At 41.5% G+C, this 24,892-nt stretch overlaps 1 protein-coding gene across 2 annotated transcripts in view; it reads right to left on the minus strand.

The window, feature by feature from the left end:
- The window catches only part of PLCG1 (phospholipase C gamma 1), a 110,445-nt gene extending 90,394 nt beyond the window's left edge, over window positions 1–20,051 (minus strand). The window contains exon 1 of one of the 2 annotated variants that reach the window (XM_034413928.3): window positions 18,617–20,051. In XM_034413928.3, the coding sequence (XP_034269819.2) occupies window positions 18,617–18,818 (202 nt within the window). In that variant the 5' untranslated portion in view covers window positions 18,819–20,051. The remainder of the gene's footprint in view (window positions 1–18,616) is intronic. The other variant, XM_087889175.1, reaches the window with a different exon arrangement.
- Window positions 20,052–24,892: the final 4,841 nt, after the last annotated feature.

Genomic DNA, 24,892 nt, shown 5'->3' on the forward strand with positions numbered 1-24,892 from the left:
TCTAAATAAATATAAATATAGGGGTGGCAAGACTCCTGAAAAGCACTGTCTTTTGGCAAAGACACATTTGAAAGATCAGAGTTCCTATGTTATTAACTACTTTTCAAAACTTAGATTGAGTTATTTTCCTAGGAAATGGAGAACAATACCCTTAAAAGAGCGGGCTACACCCATTACACAAATAAGAAAACACAATTTAAGTAGACAACTCTCTAATGTCTATTATCATATTTGCCCCCCCAAAAGATGACCTGGATATTTAAAAAGATTGTCCCAAAAAGCAGGCAGAAAAAAGCAACACTAACAATACTAACAAAATTCTGTACAGTATTCAACATCTCTACCTTGTCAACATTAGATTGTCAACACTAGTTGCAACCAACCCTAGAAATTTCTACCATCTCTACCAGGAGTAAGAAAGAGAGAGAGAGAGATTCTTGTATATATGATACACACATGTAAGTGCATCTACTAGAAGATGCTATACTTCAAAAAAGACTTATCAGGATAGGACAAAAAAGTAAAGTAATGTTAACTGACCATCTACAGATAACAATACATAAACAGAGTCCTCCTGCCTACGAAAAGAAACAACAGAAAAGAAAAAAGGGTAGCTTGTATGGAGAAGAGAAAACAAGAAAAAAGGGAGAAAAAAACTAGACTGAGATAAGACAAAGGGGAAAAATGGATGGGGAGAAAAAGAAAAGAAAATCCCTCTTTAATATCATAAAGGGTTAAACATTAACTAGACAAAAGTCTACCCCAAACAGTAGTTAAGCTTCAGACTAACTTTCAAAGACATTTACCTTTACAACACAACATGCTAATTCTTTTGTTCTCAACTGCTTATTCTATTCTTATCAAGGGCAAACATCCCTGCTATTTGTTTCAAGGGAAAAATATATTTTATCTATAAATAAAGGTATGCTTCTAGAGCTTTCAGCGTATGATACAATAATAATTTAAAACAGATTTTCACAAAGCATATATAACATGGTAAAAATATTTTAATTTAATATATATCCAGCATATTGAAAGGCCAAGAATTTACTCCATAGAGGATGTTATGCCTGAATGAACCAACCCCATTTCAACATAATCACTAATCCTGTTCACTGTGAAGGCAAAGTTAAAACAAAAGACCTTTCAGAAATAACTTGATAATGCTGGTGAGAAGTGAAATCCTTCACCAACATGTAAATCATGATTTAAATCACTAGTAAAAAGGCTTGATTTAAATCAACTTGATTTAAATCATAATTGTTAAAGAGAAACTGTCATCTCTGCTACTCCTTTGACCCACTATTGACTTACTGATAGTCCCAGTGTTGCAGAATATACAGCCTCATGCTACATAACTAAGTTCCATTTCATGCTGAATAAACTAAATTATTTATGTATCTTAAATAGAAAACTATCTTACGATAGATTTTTAGCCCAAAAGTTTTTTATTAAAATAAATTTGATAAAAATCAAAAAAATCCGATTTAAATCAAAAAAATCCAATTTAAATCAAAAAAATCTGATTTTTTTTTTGATTTTTTTAAAAAAATCATTGATTTTTATCCACCCTGGAATGAGGACAAATTTCCACTTGACCATGATGCACAATCATGACTCTGGGTTACTTGGGGCCATGGAACATGTCTTAACGTACCTCAGACATCTTGTAAAGGATAAAATGGGTATACAAAGATATCTGCAGTTTATTAGAGAAAAAAGAATACAGGTTTAGCAATATAGGCTATCCTCACTTAGTGACCACAGATGAAACTGGCAACTCTGTCATTGAATGAAGCAGTTGCTAAGGAAAGTTGCAACTTCCCTTGATCTTATGATCTTATTTTCCTTTGCTTTACAAACCTGCAAAGGTCATAAATGTGAGGATAGCCGTAGAGTTATTTTTTTCATCACCATCATAACTACATCACTAAATGAGGCAGTCACTAAATGAGAGCTACCTGTAAATGCAGAAAGAAAACAGCCTTTCAAAGCAGAACTGTAATAATAGCACTTCACATCACTATGGATTGAAAAGGCATCAATTGTTCTCCCTCTTACTTTTTGTTTCTGATCCAGTACTCCAAAGTGACTTGAATCGGACGTTGCTTGTCTGAACGTCCATTTTCGGGGCGCTGCGACTCCAATCCATGGATGGGTAGTATCTCCTAGTTGCTGGGCAGAAACTGAGTGCTAATTACTTCCCCCTTTGCCAGACCACGCCCACCTCGACCAATTAGCTTCAGTCTTTCCTCACGAAGGTGCCTGAAACAAGAACGACCACTGTCCCACTAATAAACAATAGCCAACATAACAACCTCCAGGAAGCCCAATGGGTGGGTATGGATTGGAGTCGCAGCGCCCCGAAAATGGACGTTCAGACAAGCAACGTCCGTTTTCCACTGCGCTGCTCCTCCAATCCATGGATGGGATGTACCCAAGCTCAACTGTTCAGGGCGGGAGGCTGACTGGAGACCTCATTCCGGGGCGTGGCCACTTGTTGTAAAACCCTGCGTCCGAAAGCCGCGTCCGACGAAGCATACTGGTCAATTTTGTAGTGTCGAATAAAGGAAGAGTCAGAAGCCCAAGAGGCTGCTCTACAGATTTCAGCCACTGAAGCATTCGTAGACCAAGCTGCTGACGCAGCTGCACTGCGCGTCGAATGTGCATAAATTCTAGTCGGACGAGGACGAGCTCTTATGTCATAGGCCGTCGTGCTGCAAGCCTTTATCCACCGGGCAATTGTAGTAGACGATACTTTCCTCCCCATCGAGGAAGGGGTGAAAGACACCAACAAGGATTCAGTCTGTCGAAATGACTCAGTACGTTTGATATAACGTCGGAGGGCACGTCTAACGTCCAAGGTATGCCATAAGACTTCCGACTGATGACGAGGGTTCGGACAAAAATTAGGCAGAATTAACTCTTGAGTTCGGTGGAATCTTGAGTTTATCTTAGGTAAGAAAGATGGGTCCAAGCGTAGAACCACTCTGTCACTATGAAAGATACAAAGGTCCTTGTGAACAGAAAGAGCAGAGAGTTCTGATACCCGTCTAGCTGACGTAATGGCCAGGAGAAAGGTGACCTTAAGCGTCAGAAATTTTAGAGATACGGAAGCCAAGGGTTCAAATGGCGAGGTGGTAAGCGCTTGAAGCACTAATGGGAGATCCCAGGATGGGTACCTGTGAATCACCGGAGGTGAGATGTTGGAGGCCCCATGCAGGAAACTTCTAATTCTAGGATTATGTGAAAGAGTACGGTGTCTCTCGCACGAGATGACGGTGGACAGGGCCGCCACTTGGCGACGAAGTGTGGCGGGAGCTAAGCCTTTAGCCAAACCTTCATGCAAAAAGTTAAGAACATCCGGGACCTCTGCAGATGTTGGGTCCACGTGATGGGAAACACACCAGGAAGAGAACGCCCGCCAAGAAGCTTCATAGATTCTAGTGGTGGAAGGGCGCCTGGCCGCCTGAATTACTTCAATGACGTCGGCCGACAATCTGTCCTTTTGTAGCTGGAGCCGCTCAAGCGCCAGGCGGCCAATCGGAGCCACCCTGGATCGGGGTGGAAGATGACCCCTTGGTTGAGCATCTTCTCTTCCGGTGGAATTGTCCATGGAGGTGCTGCAGACAGGCCCACTAGGTCTGCATACCAAGTTCGGCGAGGCCACTGAGGCGCAATTAGGAGCAACTCGGCTTTCTCCAATAACAGTTTCCGAATCAGTCTGGGAATCATTGGTAGAGGCGGAAAGGCGGAAAGGAGCCCGGGAGGCCACTGGCAGTGCAGGGCGTCGAAACCTTCTGCCCCGCTGGTCGGGTAACGTGTGTAAAACCTCGGTAGCTGGGCGTTCTGGGGCGTGGCGAAGAGGTCTACTTGAGGACGACCAAATCGGCTCACAATCTGTTCGAAGAGAGCAGGTTTTAGAGACCACTCCGCAGGGTCTATGCGCTCCCTGCTGAGCCAGTCCGCCAAGATGTTGTCCTGCCCCGAGATGTGGTCCGCCACCAGAGAGGCTGTGTGACGCTCCGCCCAGGCTAACAAACTCTCCGACTCCATCATCAAGGGCCTGGAGCGTGTGCCCCCCTCCCGATTTATGTGAGCCTTGGTGGTGACATTGTCCGTCCGAACTAACACGTGTTGTCCCTCCAAGGCGTGTACGAAATGTCGCAGGGCGAGACGAACAGCTCTCAACTCCAGCCAATTGATGCTGTTCGCCCGCTCCGCCCGGGACCACTGACCTTGAATGACCTCGTTTTGCAGATGGGCTCCCCAGCCCGAGAGGCTGGCGTCGGTAATCAGCACCACCCGGTCTTGTTCGATGAAAACACTCCCCTTCTGTAGAGCAGGGGACCTCCACCAAGTGAGCGACAGCCTGGTCTGTGGAGGCAATACAATTTGATGGGTCGATGTGCTGCGGTGTGCTCTCTGGAAGGGAAGTAGCAGCCACTGAAGCGGACGGGAATGCCTGCGTGCCCATGGGACGATATGGATGCAGGATATTAACTTCCCCAATAGTTGATTCAGCAGGAGCAGGGACACCTTCTCCTGGGATTGAATCTGTCGCACCAAAGATCTGATGTCTTGAATGCGATCTGGAGACAGAAACACCTGACCCAGCTGGGAGTCGATCACAGCACCCAGGTGTTGGAGCCGCGTCGTAGGGGTCAGATGGCTTTTCTGCCAGTTGATAGAGAAACCGTGGTCCTGGAACACCTGGAGGACTACCTTCATGTCTTTTCGTGCCTGCGATGGTGACTCTGACATCACTAGTAGATCGTTGAGGTAACAGCTGAGACGTACAGAACGAGACCTGATGGAAGCCGCGACCACTGTCACCAATTTCGTGAAGGTCCTGGGGGCCGAGGACAGCCCGAAGGGCATCGCACGATACTGAAAATGCATGTTGTTGTACTCGAAGCGGAGATAGCGACGATGTAACGGGTGGATCGGAACATGCAGGTATGCTTCGCGCAGATCTACAGACTGAAGATAGTCCCCTGGCCTGACAGATGCCAGAATCGACCTGAGGGAATGCATCTTGAACCTGCGATACAGAATGAACTGATTGAGACGTTTCAGGTTCAAGATGCCCCTGTGGCCCCCTGATGACTTGGGCACCAGAAATAAGGTAGCGTAGAATCCAGTTCTCTCCTGGCCCCTGGGCACCGGTTCCACCGCGTTGATGGAGAGAAGGTGAGTGATCTCTGCTTCCATGAGCTCCCTCTGGACCTTGCATCGAGGAATCGGGCAGCGGCGAAAACTGTTGGGGGGCAGAGAGTGGAATTCCAGGCGCAGACCTTGTTGAATGGTTGCGCGGATCCAGGCATCGGTTGTCGAGAGGCCCCACTGGGGGGAGAATTGCTGGAGTCGACCTCCAATAGGGCCTTGGAGCAACGAGTCACTTCCCCCTGCGAGGAGGTCGGTAGCCGGAACCTCGGAAGGGACGCTTTGCCTGGAATTGAGTTCTGGGTCGGTCGCGAAAGGACTGCCTGTCAGATGCTCGGTCCGGCCCTTGGGAATAGGGGCGCTGGTAGTATGAGCCACCGGACCCCACGGAGGATCGAAAGGACTGACGCGGAACATAAGGAGCATATCTTCGTTCAGAGCGGCGAAAGGATGATGGCAGTACCTTACGCTTGTCCTTATCTTCTATCAAGATTGGATCTAGACAAGGGCCGAATAGTGAAGGGGCAGTGAAAGGCGCTGACGCTAATTTCCATTTAGCCTTGTTATCGGCACGCCAATTTCGCAGCCAGAAAAGACGTCTGTTAGTCACTGTTGCTGCCATAGCCCGTGAAGCAAACTTCGTCGCCGTCAAGGAGGCGTCCGCGGAGTATTCTATTGCTGCTACAAGTTTATTAATGTCTTGGTGCAGCCTGGTATCAGCAGGGGGCAACCTCTCCTGCAGTTGGCGGAGCCAGATTAGCGAAGCTCTATTAAAAAATGACGTAGCCGTGGCAGCCTTGATCGCCCAAGCCACTGCTTGGTGCGCCTTACGGAACCCCATCTCCATCTTGCGGTCTTCTGCCTTAAGACCGTCTACCACATCTGAAGTCAGCATCGAGGAAGTCGATAAGGCCGCGACAGGAGCGTCAACTGATGGTACGTTCAACAGTTCCTCCAACTGTGATTCTGCCGAATAGAGGCGCTTGTCAAGACCACTGGGAGCGGTCAAGGAACCGGGTTGGGTAAAGGCCGATGTAACGACATTGGAGAATAAGGGAGGGCATGGAATCACGTCCTGGTCTTGATGAGACACTTGGAAAAGCGCATCGTGCTGGTGTTGAGAGTCAGATGGTTTGTCAGTAGGCCTTTCTGCAATGCCAAACCCTGTAGCAATCTTGGCTTTGTGTAGTAAAGATTTGAAAACAGAAGGTCTGAACAAATTCGTAAAAATGGGCTTCTCGGGGGGAGATCCTCATCCTCTGAGAATTCGACATCCTCCGGACAAATTTCCCCTTCCTCAGACTCTTCTGAAGAAGATTCGACCGGGCGTAGCCTACTGGTACTAGGGACCGCATCATCGACAGAGGCCTGAGCCTGAGAAGGCTGAGAGATATTGGTCGATCTAGCCACATCTTGTTGAATGCCCGCTGCTAAGATCTTTGCCAGTGCATCTGACAATATAGATTGGAAACTTGCAGCAGTGTCAGGCACCTCTGGGCGGAGCCCCGCCGCAGTGGGTGTGAAAGTAGCCTCTGGCAGGCGCCTTACATCAGAGTGACCAGAGACATCAGGCAAGGACATTGAGACACCTTTGGAGCGGTGTAAATTGGATTCAGTGACTCCTGTTGAAGATCCTGATGAGGATCCGGCCTGTAAACTTCCAGTATGACCCGAACAGTCCTGGGAAGTGGAGGCCTGCCTTGACAGAGCTGCCTGATGTTGTTGTTGGGCCCTCTCAAATTGTTTTTCCAAGGCCTCATGGCGCCTCTGCTCCGCCTTATTCAAGGTAGAAGATTTGGAGGCCGAACCGGACTTATGGGATCTGGACTTGGCCTTCTTTTTGCCTGACTTGTGTTGTGTGGCAGGATAACTGGCTGCGCCCTCCGAGTCAGATGATAAGGGTATGTCCGCCATCAAAGGGGAAGGGAGGTGCACAGGCAAGCAGTAGAACAAATCCCCAGGGGTCAGCACCGAGGCTCCTTTAAGGAATGCCCACAGTGAGGCCTCCGCTGAGTAGGGGTCAAGTAGGCCCAGAAGCTGCTGAGCTCAAACCCCAAATCCAGGCAGCCAACAATAAAGTAATGGAGGGAGATGTTGCTCCCCCTGGTCCAAAGTCCGAAACACAAGTCAATGAGCGTAACTGATAAGGCCCTTAAGATACCGCTGGCAGCCTGCAAACTGTCCGTTTTGTTTTGTTTTGTTTTGTTTTGTTTTTTTAAATTAATTAAGTGCCTCCAAAATGGCGGCCGCCACGCCGACCAAGTCCGAAAACAAAATGGCGGCCGTCACTCAGTCAGACCTCTCTGGAGGCGCCGGAGACAAAGGCGATGCAATCGGCACTTCTAACTCACAGCTTGTGATCCTGGCGACTCGTTGCTGCAATCCCAATGGAGAACTTCGCTGCTCCGGCCGGTGCCTGCCTCCGCAAACAAAAGCGCCGCCACTTCTAGCGCTTTACAGCTGGTACGCAATCATCGGAGGCCGCCCGATGGCAAGGCAGGCGCTCCGGAGCCGCTCGATGGTCTGAGGGAAGGCGACGGCAGCGTTACCGGCTCACCGGTAGGCTAGCACGTCGCCAGCGGCAAGGAAAGGCACGGATCCGCCCAGCCGGGTCGGAATCCGGCGCGCTGCAGCCTGATCGGCTTTGAGATAAGCCTGGCGGCTTGGAGCCCCAAGCTCGCCGAAAGCAACCAGCTTTACAAGTATTCCTCCTCAGAAGTTCAGTAAATAAATTTGGCACAAAAATAATAAAATAAAATAAGAAAAGGGGAAGGATTAATTTAATTAAGCAGAGCACTCAAAATACCAAGTTCTCACAGCAACTGAGTGAGAAAGACTGAAGCTAATTGGTCGAGGTGGGCGTGGTCTGGCAAAGGGGGAAGTAATTAGCACTCAGTTTCTGCCCAGCAACTAGGAGATACTACCCATCCATGGATTGGAGGAGCAGCGCAGTGGAAAATAACAATTTCTGTGATTTCTTGCAATGCTACTGAGTCACTGTAGGCTTGGTACACAGATATTAAATAAGGAGACTCAGCTTCCCAGTGCTGTTTTAAATACAGCTGCTACAGGCATCTACCTTTTAGAGGAGGCAGCTCACTGGAAGACAGTTGAACTCCCACAATCAATATTGGACAGTACATGATGGTTTCATTAGTGAACAAGCCTGACCTAAAGCTTTATAAAGAAAATCAGCATCTGTCAAATGGCCATGTGTGGCTTATTATCGCAGAAAACTTGCTTGCTAGTCTCTTCTTTCAATTCCTCCTTTTTACCTAGAGGGTGTATAGAACCCACTATTTCTTAAGCTTCTTATTTAGGAACTTCTACAACTGGATTCAACAATGGTTTGGCAGTGGTGAATAAATCTGAAGCTTAAGATAGTGTGAAGCTTAAGAATTGCCTTATCGATGAGGTCGATGGCATATAAATTAAATAAATAAAATTAGTAAAAAAAAAAAACCAAAAATAACTCTTCTTTCTAAGAATTAAATAGCTTCTATGTCGACTTTATAAAGTTTCATGAGCCTGACAGTTGCACTGGAGCCTATAAAGCCAATCTTTCAAGAAATTTCTGAAACATTATGTCAAGCTGTTTAATAATGGGAGGAGAAGCTAGTCAAGCCTCTTCATGTCATGCAACCGAAATATTCCGCAGTTCATTTGTAAAACAAAGAGTGATGTCAGGCAATAGCTGGTAGAAATATATTTACTTTACAATATTTCTATTTTAAACATTTTGCCCTGAGATACAAGAGTCCAAAGGCATCCTTTTAAATATTCATTGCTCCTTGTTTTTATACATAATTTCATTAAAGAAAATTGTAAAAAAATAAAACAAATAGAAATTTTGAAAGAAAAAAGGAAAAGGAAAGTTTATGAAGAAGCAGCTTCTGATTTTAGGAGCAATTACAAATACAGTTACAACACAATTTTCTTCTTTCCAAAGTCTACCCTTTCTAAAAATCAAACCCATAAATTCATTTTTTGTTATTTTTTCAGTAAAAGTCCATAAAGAGTTTCCAGTCACTAATAAATGTAGTTATTTTCTTTTCTCTAAACAAATAAATAAATTTTGACATCTCTAATTCTGTCATCTTCACATCAGCTTCTTAAACTTTTAAGAATTCTTAAAGAATATATTTGCAAAGGAAATCGACCATACATTGGGGAAAGAAAGTAAACTGTAAGATTTGTAAGATCTATAAGAATTCTAATAATCTCACAAGAAGCCAAACACAATTTCTGTAATAAATATTTCTTATTTTCTTCATAAAGGTATTAGGAGGATACTGAGTGTCCTAAAATAAATATTCACATCTGGGAGGGACATCAAATGAAAATGGATATAGTTGAAAAGGAAGATTGGAGCCAAATGATTAGAAGTCCTGAAAATTTTATGTTTTTAAAAGAAAGGCAATCCAAGTGAGATTAATAACACACTGATAAAATCTGCCCAAGATTTCATAATAAAAAATACTATTTATCTTATGCATTAATCACCAAGTTGCTTGAATTATAAGACTCCCAACTATGTAATATGATACAGTATTTAAGTGCTTTCAAATGACACTTCTAGTTCTTATAAAAGGAAGCCTCTATGATTGGGAGTAGAAATTGAAATTTTCCTAGCAATTTCCCCTGCAAATGCAGGGTCTCTTTTTCCCAGATCAACTGAGTGTTCATTCATTGGTTGCAATAGGAATTGAGTGACAGGCTTGTAACCCTGGATGAGAAAAAATAACTGGCCCAAAGTCATCCAGCTGGCTTTCATGCCTAAAGTGGGACTAGAACTCAGTCTCCTGGTTTTTATTCTGCCTTAACCCTTAGACCCGTGATGGCGAACCTATGGCAAGCGTGCCAGAGGTGGCACACAGTGCCCTCTTTGTGGACACACGAGCTGTTGTCCCAGTTCAGCTCCCCCGCGCATGCGTATGTGCCTCCCACTGGCCAGCTGGTCTTTGGGTCTCTGTTGCGCATACACGGGGAGGGCCCTGAGAATGCATGGGGCAGTGCGCACATTGCATTTGGGGGTTCAGGCGCACAGGCACACATTTGGGCGAGTGCACAAACACTTTGGGCACTCGGTCCAGAAAAGGTTAGCCATCACTGCCCTAGACCAAACTGGTTCTCTTAAAAAGTATCTAATGATAACTCAACATTCAAGAAAAAATATAGACTATAGTGTAGGCCTTTTAATGCCAGCAGTTATTTTACGTATCATTTGAGGCATTTTTAAATGATGATATTTATTTATAGATTCAAAATGCCAAAGTGCTATAAAACAAATGTTAATTAAAAAAATTATAGAGATTGATCTAAAGATTATTAATAGATTATTAATAAAATAATCTTTTTAAAATATATATTTATCCTAGTTTTAGTTCAATCAATTAGAAGAGCACAAATGTTGTATTCCCATTTATAGACTTCCGAAAATATATTACAGCCAGGCTTTAATAATTCTACAAGTATGAGATAAGACAACTTTCCTCCCAACTTTGATACTATAAAGTTAGACTTTTCTGATAACTATGCAGAGTTTGCACCACTGTGCCACTACTAGGAAGAGTAGTGGTTATTTAGCAAGTATATTGGTTAAGGTAACTTGACTGAAAAATTGAGAAGAGCCAAGATTAAGTCTATTATCCGCTCATTAGGTGACTTCAGGCCATTTACAGTCTTTCACTGGAGGCTACCTAACCTGATGAGGCTGCTGATGGAAGAACTGGAGAAAGAACTGCTCCCTTAAACTCTTCAAAGAAAGTTGGGCGATAAATCCAATACATAAATAAGATGCTTGGTCAAGATATCTTGTAGAGATTTGGTCATAAAAAAGTAAAATTCTTGGAGCACTTCCAAACATTTATGGTATCCAATCTGATGCTTTCCAATCAGGGTGGATAAAAATCGATGATTTTTTTTTAAAAAAATTTAAAAATCAGATTTTTAAAATTTAAAACGGATTTTTTTTTTATTTTTATCAAATTTATTTTAATAAAATATTTTTGGAGTAAAAATCTATCTAAAGATAGTTTTCTATTTAAGATACATTAGTAATTTAGTTTATTCAGCATGAAATGGAACTTAGTTATATAGCATGAGGCTGTATATTCTGCAATATTTACATTTTTGGTAAACTCATTCAATGAATCCAAGCTCTGCAAGCTAAAGAGAAAGCCTCCATTTTGTTTGCAAATAATAGTATTAAAGATTTTAACTACCAGCAAGAATGAGTCCTTATATTTAAAGAGCACCAGTTACTTCAGATCCATCATAGCAGCGTTGTTAGAGGGCATCCACTCACCTGCTGCCCGCATTCCTCACCTTGTTGTGTCACTGCCGCATCACCAGCCATCCCATTAAAGTGAATGGGACTGTCGGTGAGTCAACAGCGGGTCAGAGGAGGAGCCGCTGCGGGACAGAGATGACAGTTGCTCTTTATAAATTATGATTTAAATCGAGTTGATTTAAATCAAGCCTTTTTACTAGTGATTTAAAACAACTTGATTTAAATCAAATCCACCCTGTTTCCAATGGGATTCACTCCAATGTATTCCTTTTTACTTAGGAAACATGATTCAAAGGCAGACAACTGCAATTATTAGAGTTGCTAGGCAAAAGCTAAAGGCCTCTGGTTATGGCATATATTTTGAGATATTAAAAAAATGCTACTGTATACAGGGAACCTACTCTATACATTCAAAAATATACTGTGCTGTGAATATTATGTGTGTATTGTGGTATTAAACTATTGAATATTTAATTCATATTCTTTGGACAATTACATGCATTAGCCAAATGGGATCTAACTCTATCTCAAATCTTGCTGTCAGCAGACAGAATAAATGAAGAAAGAAAATCAACACAATGGTTCAGAAACAAAGCAATTGCCAGCTTTGTTCCTTCTTCCTCTTCTTTGTGGCTTAAATCTAGTTTTAAAACAACAGCCATGTTTTGTTGTAAGTTAGAAGCATTTCTCTTCTTTTCACTACCAACCCAAATACAGTAAAGGAAAACACAAGAATAGAGTTGTCCAAATTTTACAATTGCACATTTCTCAGGTCACCATCTCTGTTCAGCTACATAAAGAAAAAGAAAAAACATTTGGTATGAATATTTCAAAGAGAAGCTGACAATTCTTCATACAATTTGCTTTCCCAATTATTGAAGGAAGATGCCTAGTAGAGTATAGTGAGCATATCAAGATGTCCCACCAACTTCCAGGTGCCATTAAGCTGACTAAGATTTAAATATGAATGTGATGATAAGTTAGTCTATATGATCAAGAGAGATACAGTGTCTGAGGTTTCAATGCTGTGGAAAAATAACGTTCCTGTTATGGCAACATCGATGCTCTTCATCAGTTGCTATAGTGATGAAGTGCTTGCCAGACGAAGGAAGGACTTTAAAGAATCTTGCAGTCAAGCATGATAACCGTTACAGGACAGGTGGGCTCTGAGGCTAGATCCACACCAAAGCTTTGATTAATTTATTGATGAGAAGCTCCATTTATTAGGTCTCTGCTCATGCACATTTTTCTCAGTTAAGTGCTTGGACTCCATCTTTCATATAGATCATCTCTGAAGTCAACTCTTAAGAGCAATCACTGGGCATATATATATATATTATTATTATTATTACAATGGATGTGAATAATAAATGTAGAACTGTCCTTCAACCCAAAAGGTCACAGCAACACTTTTAAAAGTTTTGCATAATGTATTTAATAAACCAATGCAAACATTCAGCTATCCTCTTTAACTATACCAGGAGCATCTGGCAAAGCATTCAAATAGATAAAACCACACTGGCCTCTGGATTCCTGGAACAATACTACTAAATTGCCCCACAAAATACAACTAAGCATAGTGGACAGAAATGCCAGCACTCACTGTGGAAGTAAAGTTTGCTTTATGATTTGACTCTCCTCCCTTTTAATGTGCTATAACTTACTAACATTTGAAAAGAGTTTTCTTTTCATATTTGATGAATATTTACACAGCAAATAAATCCTTGAGAAGGACAGAGCGAGGCATAGTTCAGAGTTTGGCTCGACTTTCCTGAAATCATCTGGATGTGATCATAAAACAACTGCACTTTTATTGTTTTCTTATTGTGGTACATTGCAGCATGTATGTATGTATGTAAAACTTATATTTGGATGATCTATAAAATCAGTCTGATTGACCTTTGAACACACTTAAACCCTATAAGGTTTCAATTAAACAGAAATAGAGTACTGGAGTAAACATTCTATTGCTTTCAAGGATCTGGAAAATCACTGATGACATGAATAGACATTTATCCTTCAAAAATAAATGACAAAAACAGATATGTAAGAATACCAGTGTTTCCAGAAAAACGTAACATTTTTTTTAAAAAAAAACTGATGCAAATAAACGAAACTCCTAAAATGTTCCAGAGGGAATAATTAAAAATCTAGCTTTTTTTATATACCAACATGGAAAAAAACAGATTTTACATAGGAAATTATTTTTTAGCAGAGACATTGTGCGTGTGTATTTCTGTGTCTGTGTTGGTGCAGGGCAGGAAGTAAGTGAATAGATGTAAAAAGAGAGATGGTACGTTTATGGTTATATGCACCACAAAAAGAAAGTGTGTACCCATTACTCTAGCCCAGGGGTGTCAAACTTGATTTCATTGAAGGCTGCATCAGGGTTGTGTTTGACCTTGGGGAGCTGGAGTGGGCATGGCGAGCTCAACATCACTTGTATCAGGGGCACCTGTGGTGGCCCAAGCGCTCTGCCAGCGAAAACAGGCTCCCGAGCTCAGTTTTCGGCTGCAATGGCCCCTGCAACCCTCTGCCAGTGAAAACAGAGCTCAGGAGGGCTGTGGCCCTCCCGAACTCCGTTTTCACTGGCAGAGGCACTGCAGGCCGGATCTTTGCCGTTTCCAGGGTGGGCCAGATCTAAGTACCCTGCGGACCGGATCCGGCCCCCAGGCCTTGAGTTTGACACCCCTGCTCTAGCCAAAAGCAACATAGCCTTTATCCAAAAGCTACTTCCTGCAAAGAAATAACAAAATCCATGCCTCTCTAAACCCTCTTGGAAAGAGGCCATATTATGTTTTTTAAAAAATGATGAAAGACAAAAAATTAGGATCTCCTCACAAAAAAGGTTCCTTCTGAGATCCATAGGACAAAAATAATCATTTAATTAATCATTTAATTGCAGCTGTTTTAACTAGGCAGCCACCTAGAACTCAAGCTAGAGTCCTCAATAGCCTATTGGAGAAAAAGGTGGAAAATTTTGATCCTTGGCATTTGGGGGTTATACTATAATCAAGTATACCATCTAGAATTAGAATCATCTAGATGCTTTTTCTGTACTGCTTTCTGCTTCAGACATTTACACATAAAATCAGTGGTGCTGATAAGGCTAGACCTTTTAGAGAGATTCTAAGGAATAATAAATGGGCATCTGAATACACCTGAATTAAGGCCTGGAACAACATGGTGATACCAGGTCCATGAGATCATATGCCTTTCTCCATATCACATCACATCCAAAAGTTTGGTTTCCATAGTTGGATTCTATTTATTCATTTTCTGCAGCAAAATTATACTTATTTCTAGGAGAACCTATTTTATTCATGTCATCAAGATTATATTAGTTTAATTGGGTGTAGACTATAAAACTCAGGCACTCTTTTCTTTAATTTCAAGATTGGCAAATTTTATTGGGCTGTGTGTGTGTGTTTCCTATTAGGCAAATGAAGCAGCCATAAACCAAATAATAGTACATGTCTCCATGTACTACCGTAAGTCTATTCAACTCAAGATCTGAATTATGGAAAGAGAAGGCACCTTTTAAAAGGCAATTTAAACCTTTCAATTTAAAATACAGGAAGCCAGACATTGAGGATGAGACCTTGTTTTATAAAATATACTATAAAACGCAAACACATTTAGATCTAGAACGCAATACCCTCACACTGAATGAAACTCAAGAAGCAGTGCTAAATCTCACTGTGTCTCGGGGAAGACCTGCCTATCTTGAACACTTCATCCAGATAAAGTTAGTAAAACTATTTCCTTTTTCACAGATAATACCACCAAGTATTGATGTGCACACTGTTAATCAGCAGCCATCACAGATCACAATACTACACTGTGGCAGCAGAAAGGGAAGAATATCTTTTCTTATGACTTCCATCACTTTCTAATGAAATCAACTTATATATTCACAAAGGAACTAGCTTAGCTTCAAAACTAGTTTTCTGGATTCTTTCTTCCTTCCTTATTCCAGAACAAATTCCCACCTTGCAAGCCATTTTCTAGATCAGTGTTTTTCAAACCTGGCAAATATAAGATGTATGAACTCTCAAAATTCCCCAGCCAGCATCTTAAATATTGTCACATTTGAAAAACTTCATTGTATATATTCTTCATCTTGGACAAGAGGGAATCCCTTTCAAAAAAAGAAATAATCAATCAACTTAAAAATGAATGCCCTGGGTCATATAGTTAAATGTAATTAGAGAGACACCATTTGCCTATAAGACTGCAGTACAAGGTTTCTGAGTCACACCATACTGAGCTATGCTATGCTATTTGCTTAGCATGATATGCAAAGCATTCAGTGCAATTTATAAATCTTTTTGCAAGGCTTTATGCATTATACTCACAAAAAAGCAGATAATATTAAAATATTAAAGTGATGTGTGAGTCAGTAAGAACAAATAATACAGCCCTAAAGCATCTTGTATTTTGGAAATTATGAGCTACTTAAAGTATCTCTCAACTAATTCATTATAGCTCTTTTCAACTACACATAAATTAGGAAACATATTTTTATGGACTTCAAAGCAGTTGAATTTAATTTGCTGCTTGCTCAAGGTATCTCTAGAAAAGCATCTATCAAGTGACAAATTCAATTATGTATGTTTCTAAACAGTATTTTCTCACTAATCACAAAATCTCACACTATTTTATCTACTAAATTTACTGCTAAAAGGAGGAGAAATAAGATCTGACTGAAGAGAGAGGGAGACAATCACTGTTCTCATTATCCATGGAATCTTGGTGCTTCTAAAGTTATTCAACTCAAATTGAATATCTTTCTCAGAGAACCCAAGTTTCCCTGGTCTCTCCAAACTTAATACATATATTAATTATAAGTGTTAAAAACATATCTCACGAACATAGAAAAAGAATTACAGTACAATCAATCAATCCATCCATCATCCAGCTGTGAAAACATCTGCTTGCAAGGCTGATAAATTGGTTGCTAATAGACTATTTAAGAGATCCGCATTTCTCAGCTCAGATTTCAAAGAATATCACTATTAGTCCAATACAGAAAGAAACAGGGCTAACAATAAGTGCTGTGAACTGACATATTATGTCTGAATGTATATATATATTTAATTACATTTACAGGCAAGCACATGCATAAAAAAGTAGCTGATCCAGAAACCAGGAAATGTAAAAACGGGCATTTGGGACCTCTAGAAGTAACCTAGAACTACTGTGGTTTTAAATTTCATGATCTTTTCATCCCAATATTTATATTTCTTCCCCTTCCAAATACTTCAAACATTTTATAAGCAGAATTTAATCCGCAAAGACTATACCACAATGTATCTATTAGAATTTAAAGTATTTAATCATTCATTCATTCGATTTATATCACCTCTTTCCTCCAAAGGTCTAAGACAGCCTACCACAAGATACTGCAAGTCTATTTGCTTTGTAAATGAGTTCCTAACTCTAGGAAAGCAAAAAGGGAGAAAAGGCGGCTCAATTCTCAGTTTTATTTGGCATGGGAATCCAATATCCCAGCTTTCTGAGCTTTTTGTATGAATGACCTCACTGCAGGGACAAAGGGAGGAAGAATTATATTAAAGAATTCCAACTCTGCTTGTCTTTACTTTCCAAGGCAGATGCAGCAGTGTTTGTCAAAAAGTGCAGTTATAAAACAATTTCAGATTTGAATGACACCGCATATAGAATACCACATCCTTTTTGTTCATAGTAATAAAAATTTGTTAGTGCAGTACTAAATCAGGAGACATACAGAATTGATGGACAAATTCATCTTTCAAAATAAGTCCATAAAAATCAAGCAAACGTACTAAGGGATAATTAACATACAAACTTAATAATTAAATTTGTGCATAAACTCCGATGCTTCCATACTGATTATTCACTTATGACCCACTCAAAAGCAAAACAAATAACAGTTGTTGATCTAGCAACCTGAAAGCAACTTTTGCACACCATAGATTTTCAGATAACATTTTTCCTACCAGTAGAAATCATGAGTTGTGGCTTTTAGGACAAATGTAAAGAAAGAGTTTCCATTTTTAAAATATTTGGACATGCTTTCTCCATTTTGAGCATTTATATATATATCTAGTTCTCTGTATATGCAGAAACATCAGAATTCTCTTTTCCTATTATAGGTTTGATGTTTTGAAAAGAGGGAGAACCAGAATATTTGGATTCTCAAATGATTGAAACTGATATTTAAACCATCATCGACTACATAAGCATAAGATAATACATAAAGTATTTTGAATTCTGAGTATAGTGAAGGTTCGAAACTAAAAGGTTCCACATTAAATAACATCTTTTTTAAAAAATACCAAACTGTTCTCTAAAATGAACTGTGGGGAAATAATTTTACTAGGACCAGTCAAAGCAGCACAAAATAATGTTTATTAATGATAGAGAAGTACAAAATAGGTTCCACACTGAAAGAAAAGGCAACCATGCGCTTCTCAGAAACCCCTAGGCAGGCTATAAAGTCCATTTTAGCATCAAATGGAAAAAGTAGATATTCTATCAAGACATAGCAGCCAACAATAGTCCACACCTCCACCAATGGTGCTGATTCAATTTTAGAGGCAGCTAAATCTGTGAACAATCACAAGCAACTCACACCTCCAAATTCTACAAACTATGTTTTGTGTGACGAACCGTATTTTCACATTAGACCAGGTAGCAAACCGATTCTAGATCAGCCAAAGATCTGAACCCAAATCTTAGCCAAAAAGTCTAGTGGGCCAGAGTACTTTGGGGACAATTCTACCACAACATGTCAACACATCTACAAAGTACAGCCAAGCCACTGGCAGGTTGCCTACACCAGGTAATTAGACGACAACTCCCAGTTTTCTTTTTTTAGGCCAGCGTTACACCACAAATGCACACCACAGGCATAAACAGCCGAAGATGTGGGACTATGTTCAGCATCATTTCTGTTTACTCTTATCGAAGGGAAGGGAAGGCGTTTATTAACTCGTGAAGACCTTTAACGTAGCTCCAAGTTCATTCAAACGAGCCAGCACAACCATAAACATGCTTGGTTGGTGATGGTCGGGCCAAAAATCCCGGGCGTCCGCATTCAGGGATTACCTCAAATTTTACTCGCTCGTTTTTCGGCTACTACTAACCAAGGATTAAAACCAAGCCACCACTTACTTGCGCCTTCGATTTTGTCCGACCCCCTGCTCCAAATGATCTGCCTGGTTTCCAGCTTGACCTGGAACGTTTTTCTCTCGGGTCTCTGGGACTTCTTGGAGTAAAAGAGTGTCATGACCGTACCCACTTCCAGGCTCCGGCAGAGGTGACCCACTTCGGCTTCACTTTGGATGCAGGGTCCATTGGTGAAGAGAGACGCCATGGTGACTCCCCAGCCTTTTCCTCCTTTCTCCAGCTGGGCGGAAAAAAAAGAAGGGGAAAAAAAAGGAGGGGGACTTCACAAACAAAAGAGAATTGTCTCTTTTTGGAGCCAAAGCCAAAAGAAACTGGTGGCGAAAAAAAAAGGGGGGGGGTTGGAACGGGGGAAGGGCAATTTTCTCGTCGTTTTAACTCCGTAGCAACATCCTTCCCAGCTACTCCTTTCTCTGCTCAGCGGCAGCGCTTTTTTTTTTTGGTTAGTCCCCTTCTTCCCCGGAGAGAGAGAGAGAAGAGCGGGGGCGGGGAAAGAAAAAAGAAGGCGGCGCGGGATGGTGGGAGCGAGGGTCGTCTTAGTCTCGGCCGGCTGCTGCTTCCTTGGGCCCCCGTCAACTTTTCAGTCCCAGAAAGCGGCTGAAAAATACCCTCCTCCTGTTTTTGCAGCCATGCACCATTTTCTGTCCTTGCCTCCTTCCCGTTTTTTTTTATTTGGTTTTCCCTCCCATCCTGAAAGGAGCTTCAAGTAAAAGGAAGCGGGGAGGGGGGGAAGAGAGAGAGAGAGAGAGGAACAAGGAGCCGGGAGTGGGAAGGGAAGGAAGGAGGAGAACGAGGAGGGCTTCCCGGCTCAGGGAAGGCTCGGAGGCCGGAACCCAGAGCGCGCCTTTCGCCTTCTCTTTGCGGAGCTTTTATTTCCAAAGCGCCCCCCCCCCCAAATCTCTCTTTCCCTAAAAACAGAGCTCTGGGTGCGAACCGGGCTTGTTAAACCCCTTTCGCCCCAGAGCTGAGCTAGTAACGGCTGGAGGGAAAGAGAGGGAGGGCGACGAGTTTGTTTTTTTTTCTTCACGGCTCGGGAAGCGAGAAGCCCCGCCGAGCTCTCCTGCGACAGAGCCAATGGCACGCTCGCCACGGCCTCGGCGTGAAACGAAAGCGAGAATAGGTTTGCTTCGCTCTCTCGGGCTAGCGCTTTCCACCTCGTCAGGATGGCAGAGCTCGCCGTGGATCGACCATTTGCTCGCCGTGGAGCCCCAGGAGCGACGCCGCCGACTCCAGGGACGCCCTGGAAGAGGAAGACAAAAGATCCCAGGCGGAAGGCCGGAAAAGGACCTCGGAGTTGCTTTTTTTTTTTTTTTTTTCTTCACACGCGCAACAAAATGAGAGGAATATATCAGCACGCGCCAATTAGCTCTCCTTCTTCCCCCCCCCCCCGCCTTTGCTCTCCTAAACTATATTAAAGCTGGGCGGGGGTGTAAGAGGCGGGATTAGCTTTTTAAAACGATACGACTCTCTCCACCCACATAGGGTCACGCCCCCTCCTCCTCCTCCCCGCGGGCCTTGTGCTTTATCTCATTTTCTTCTTTTCTTGGGAAGGAAAGGTGAGCAGCACCTGCCAAAGGTAAAGGTGTAGACCAGTGTTTCTCAACCTTGGAAGCTTGAAGATGGGTGGACTTCAACTCCCAGAATCCCCCAGCCAGCGCTGCTGGCTGGGGGATTCTGGGAGTTGAAGTCCACCCATCTTCAAGCTTCCAAGGTTGAGAAACACTGGTGTAGACAAAAGGGTCAGCTGAGTTGCACCCGTCTCTGGGCATTTACACACTGCGCCCCGGCTTTGCTGTTGGGCAAAGTGTGGCAGCGGCGGCAGCGGCCACTGCTGATTAGAGCTACTATGAAAGGCTTGTAGTTACTTTAAGGTTTTTCTGGCTGCATTCACACAGTATCCTTGAATGACTCATAGCACTGAGATATTTCACTCTGGGAGAGACCAATCCAAAATGAACGATTGTTATCGAATATCTCAGTTTTATGTATTTTGCTATTGTTGCTATTATATTTGATTACTGCCCTTTTGTCCTTGGTATTCTGGATTTGCAGGTGATGCAGCTCAAACGTTATCTTCTATTGGAGCACATATATACACATATACACATAGTCTTCCAAAAAGTCACCAACCAACATGGCCAATAATGATTGCTGAAGGATATCAAACTGAGTCATTTAAAGATTCCTTAGCAATGTTTGGGACTTTTAGAGTGGGTGGGTAAACTGCTTCAGAGAAGGGAAATGGTGACAAAACTGCTTCTGTGGACCCTAATGGCCTCAATCCTGAGGTGTTGGGAGTTAGCCCACTCTTCCAGGTCTTATTGGGCAGATAAACACCACTGGGTGTCTATTCTTGATTTTTTTTTCTTTTGAGTTCCAGCAGCACAATGAGCTATGGAGGATGTACATTGGCTAGTTTGCACAACACACTAAACTAAAACCAAATTGGCTAGGTTGTGGCTTAATATATTATACAGTCAGTCACTGTGGTATATTTGGTTTAACACTGATTGCATTGTGTCTTTAAGTGGCAGGCCAATGATTATACTTCAAAAGAGCAGAAAAAGAGGTGGGGCAGACAGTAAACTATTTCATTTTATTTATATTTTCATGTAAGAACAAATGAATTCAATGTAGATAGCATTATTTCCATCTATTAAATAATTTTCCCTTCGATTATATCAAGCAACAGGTGGTGGCATCTTTGATGGAATGTTTGAACAGGGAGCATGAATTCTAGCACCTCAGTTTGTGCATGTCTGCAGTAATTGAGCTCTAAGCCATGGCTTATGGTTTGAGCTTCTTGAAGAAATATAAGTGCTATGTTTCACGTGATCTCACATATCCATAAGTGTTAGACATCAGTTTCCATAATTCCTTACCAGCATTATCAAAAGAAGGAGTTATGGAAAATACCTAGGTCACCATTGATCAGGTTTAAGGGAAACCAAGTTGAGCTAGTTTGTAAGGAAAACAAGAACTGTCAAGGTTCAGTGCAAGCCATACTAGTATTCCAAACCAATGAGTCTTAATGTCTGATTAAAATGGGTAGTACTTCCATTTAAAGAAGAAAAGCATAGCTCAAACTATTGCCATTATTTTTTGCTTGTTGTTTTAAGTATAAATTTTGTTAATGTAGAAATTTTACTTCCAGCCTATTAAACAACTGATCTAGCTGCCTGCCTGCAATCATGTGTATCTATTAGGAGTAAATTACACTGAAAGAGAGTAGTCTTACTGCCAAGTAAGTATGCATAGGCTTTAGGTAGTTGAGAGATAGGGTATTGATTAATATCAGGTGTATTACTGAGAGAAATGATAACTTCTTTAACAACAGATACTTTCCCCAACCTTCCCTTCATGCACACATACCTAGATGCCTATTACTAATAATGACATATACTCAGGGAAGTAGCTTAACTTTTCCCCCTTTATAGACAAACTTGTCTGCTTTTAATATGTGCACAACAGGCAGAAAGTGAACAATAAAATGTTTGCAACAAAACAAAGCTTCAATTGGCCCGACATGCATGTTAAGAACAGAGACCACTTGTTGCAAACTAAGAGGCAGTGTTAATGGAAAAGAAAATGGTACTGACTGTTCACACATCACACTAAGTCATGGTGCAATATTAATTTATTACAGAGGTCACATTTAGCTGTCTTCATATAATATCAAGCTAAAAATGTTGATTTAAAAACCACAGTCATTTTGTTCATACTTTGTGCTAAGCTAAAACCAAATAAGCCACATTATAGTTGGCTTGGGTTACCATATCAAGTTTGCAAAAACCCAGGTGACCACTAAATGGCAGCAAAGAATTGAAACTTCTTGTAATTTAATATTCAAGGGAGGGGAGGGGAGTAGTACCAGCAGTGCTGTAAAATCTAAATTGTACTTTTTACGCAAAGCTCAACTCCTCCCATTTCTCTAATTGATAAGAAGTTCCAAGAATAAATCTGGGTTTGAATAAATGAAACAACAAACTTGGTTCATATATAAATCATTCTATGGTAAGCTGCCCAGAGTCATGTATGTGAGATGTGTGACTATATAAATCAAAAAAGAACTGGAGACAATGGCATACCACTTCTGAAAAATCTTGCCAAGAAAACTACAAGGGCGAGTCCACTCAGTTGCCAGAAGCAACTGAACTTTTAGGGACACACAAATATGAACTAGGCCAGGGATCAGCAACCCACGGCTCTGGAGCCACATGTGGTTCTTTCATCCCTCTGCTGTGGCTCCTTGTTGCCTGTCGGCTCCACAATTGATAGGGCTTTCGGTTAGGACAGATAGAGGAAAAAGGGCGCCATGCTAGGAGGAGACTATGGTGGGGAAATCGGATTTTCAGTCGGCTTCAGAATTGAACGGGGGGCTTCCGGTTAGGACCTTTGTGTCTCTGAGTGTTTAAGGTTACTGACCCCTGAACTAGGCAGAACACAAGGGGGGAAGAAACCGCATCCATTCCTATAAGGCAGCAGTTTTCAAACCCCCCTCAGGCCCATGAAGAAGCTCCATGGCTTTTAGGAGTTTTCAGGAAATTCTGTGTTGGCCCCTTTCCCTGTTCCAAAGAGCTGCTTCTTCATATCACTCCTTAGTTCTGTGTGTATGTGTGCGCTGGCATTTTTCACATGTTCATAAAAATAATGTGGAAGGCAACAAGAATATGTTCTCATTGTCTAGAATTTGTTGATAGAGAAATCCGAGTTCATCAACAGATATAGTTACAAAATCCCATTGGACCGCAACCATCATACTGAATGCAACAAGTTTATTCCAAGAAATACAGCCATTCCTTTCATTTCAGTCCTATTGACAGTAAAAGATAGGTTAATGGTAATGTGTCAACTTCATTGTCTTCCTTGCATTCTTTGAATAAACAGCTCAAGATGAAGCGGTTTGTCACAAGATCATCGCTCATAAGAGCTGGAAGAAAGACAAGAGGAAGCAGTGGTGATTCATGCTTAATGTTCCTGTTCAAGACACCTTTGTGCATATCCCACTGTCCCCTTAATGTTCTCCCGCTTGAGAAGGTCATAGATGAGAACTTTTAAGCATAGAAGAGTTCCCATGCTTCACAGTTCCTGTTTAAGGCTTCCATGATCTCAAGTGCAAGTGATTTTTAAAATTAATTGAATTAATCCCCCTTAGATGAACAAATAACTACTTTATCACCAGAGTGCAAAAAAAAAAAAAAATGTCCCAAGAAGACAGTGTCATTCAAGTTGATTTGGGTGCAAGTCATTTGATCTGCATTTCCCATTTCTGCCTGGGTGACATTAAAAATGACTAATGAAGGGGAAAGATTTTACTTCACAGCCTGCATGCTTGCTTCTTTATTACTGGAAGTATGCTAAGGCATGTTCCAAATTTGCTACTTCAGCATCTAAACAAAATCAAAGGAATAATTTTTCAGGAACTTATTTCAATCCATTTTAGAATAATATTAAAGGCGTTCACCATCCAGAGCCCCTCTCCCAAGGGATATGGGTGGGTAAGAAATATGAAATATAAATAAATATAATAAATTTCTGATGAATCCAGGGAAGAGAATTATGTTTGTGTCTGCCCCCACCTCCAATTCCATTATGTGATATCTGTGAACAACAGTGATCAATGGTGAGGATGCTAAGAGTTACACTTCAGCAAGAGTGAGAAGACCACAGGTTCCCCATCCTCTTAAGTGATATATATGCCGTGAACCTCTATTATCAAGGTAAGTAAACTGCAGACTGTGCAGGGCTCTTACAAGTCTTTTTTGTGATGAGCAAAATGTCAAATAATTATAACAGAATTTTTAGTAAAATCCTGTTGAATAAGCATGATTAGCTTTTTTATTACTATGACATATACTTACTATAAACCTAGCACAAAAAGAAAAAGAAAAGAGGAATTCCAAATTATACACCATTTGAAAAATTGCCTCATTGTTGTGCTTATTTTGTCTTTCCATGCTGTAAGGTTGTGTGAACACAGGAGATTGTGGTTTATTTCTCTTGTATACATATGTTTTGGTAGTTGGGATATGAACAATGGTATGTTGGCTTGCAAGAAAGATTCTAGCTGGATGAAATACTCTAAAATGCTTGTTTGAGCTTTGTTGAGCTTCTGAATATACTTGTCAAAATTTGCAAAAAAATGTCAGGTACTGATGGTCCTTATTATTAGCGAGGAATACTGCTTGTGTCATGAGTTCAGTTAAGACCATTTCTGTATTAGTGACTTAGATAGACTTCCTAACATTACCAAGCTGCTGCTGA

The sequence above is a fragment of the Pantherophis guttatus genome, chromosome 3 (genome assembly GCF_059756535.1).
Source record: "Pantherophis guttatus breed Tessera chromosome 3, ASM5975653v1, whole genome shotgun sequence".
Taxonomy (NCBI): domain Eukaryota; kingdom Metazoa; phylum Chordata; class Lepidosauria; order Squamata; family Colubridae; genus Pantherophis; species Pantherophis guttatus.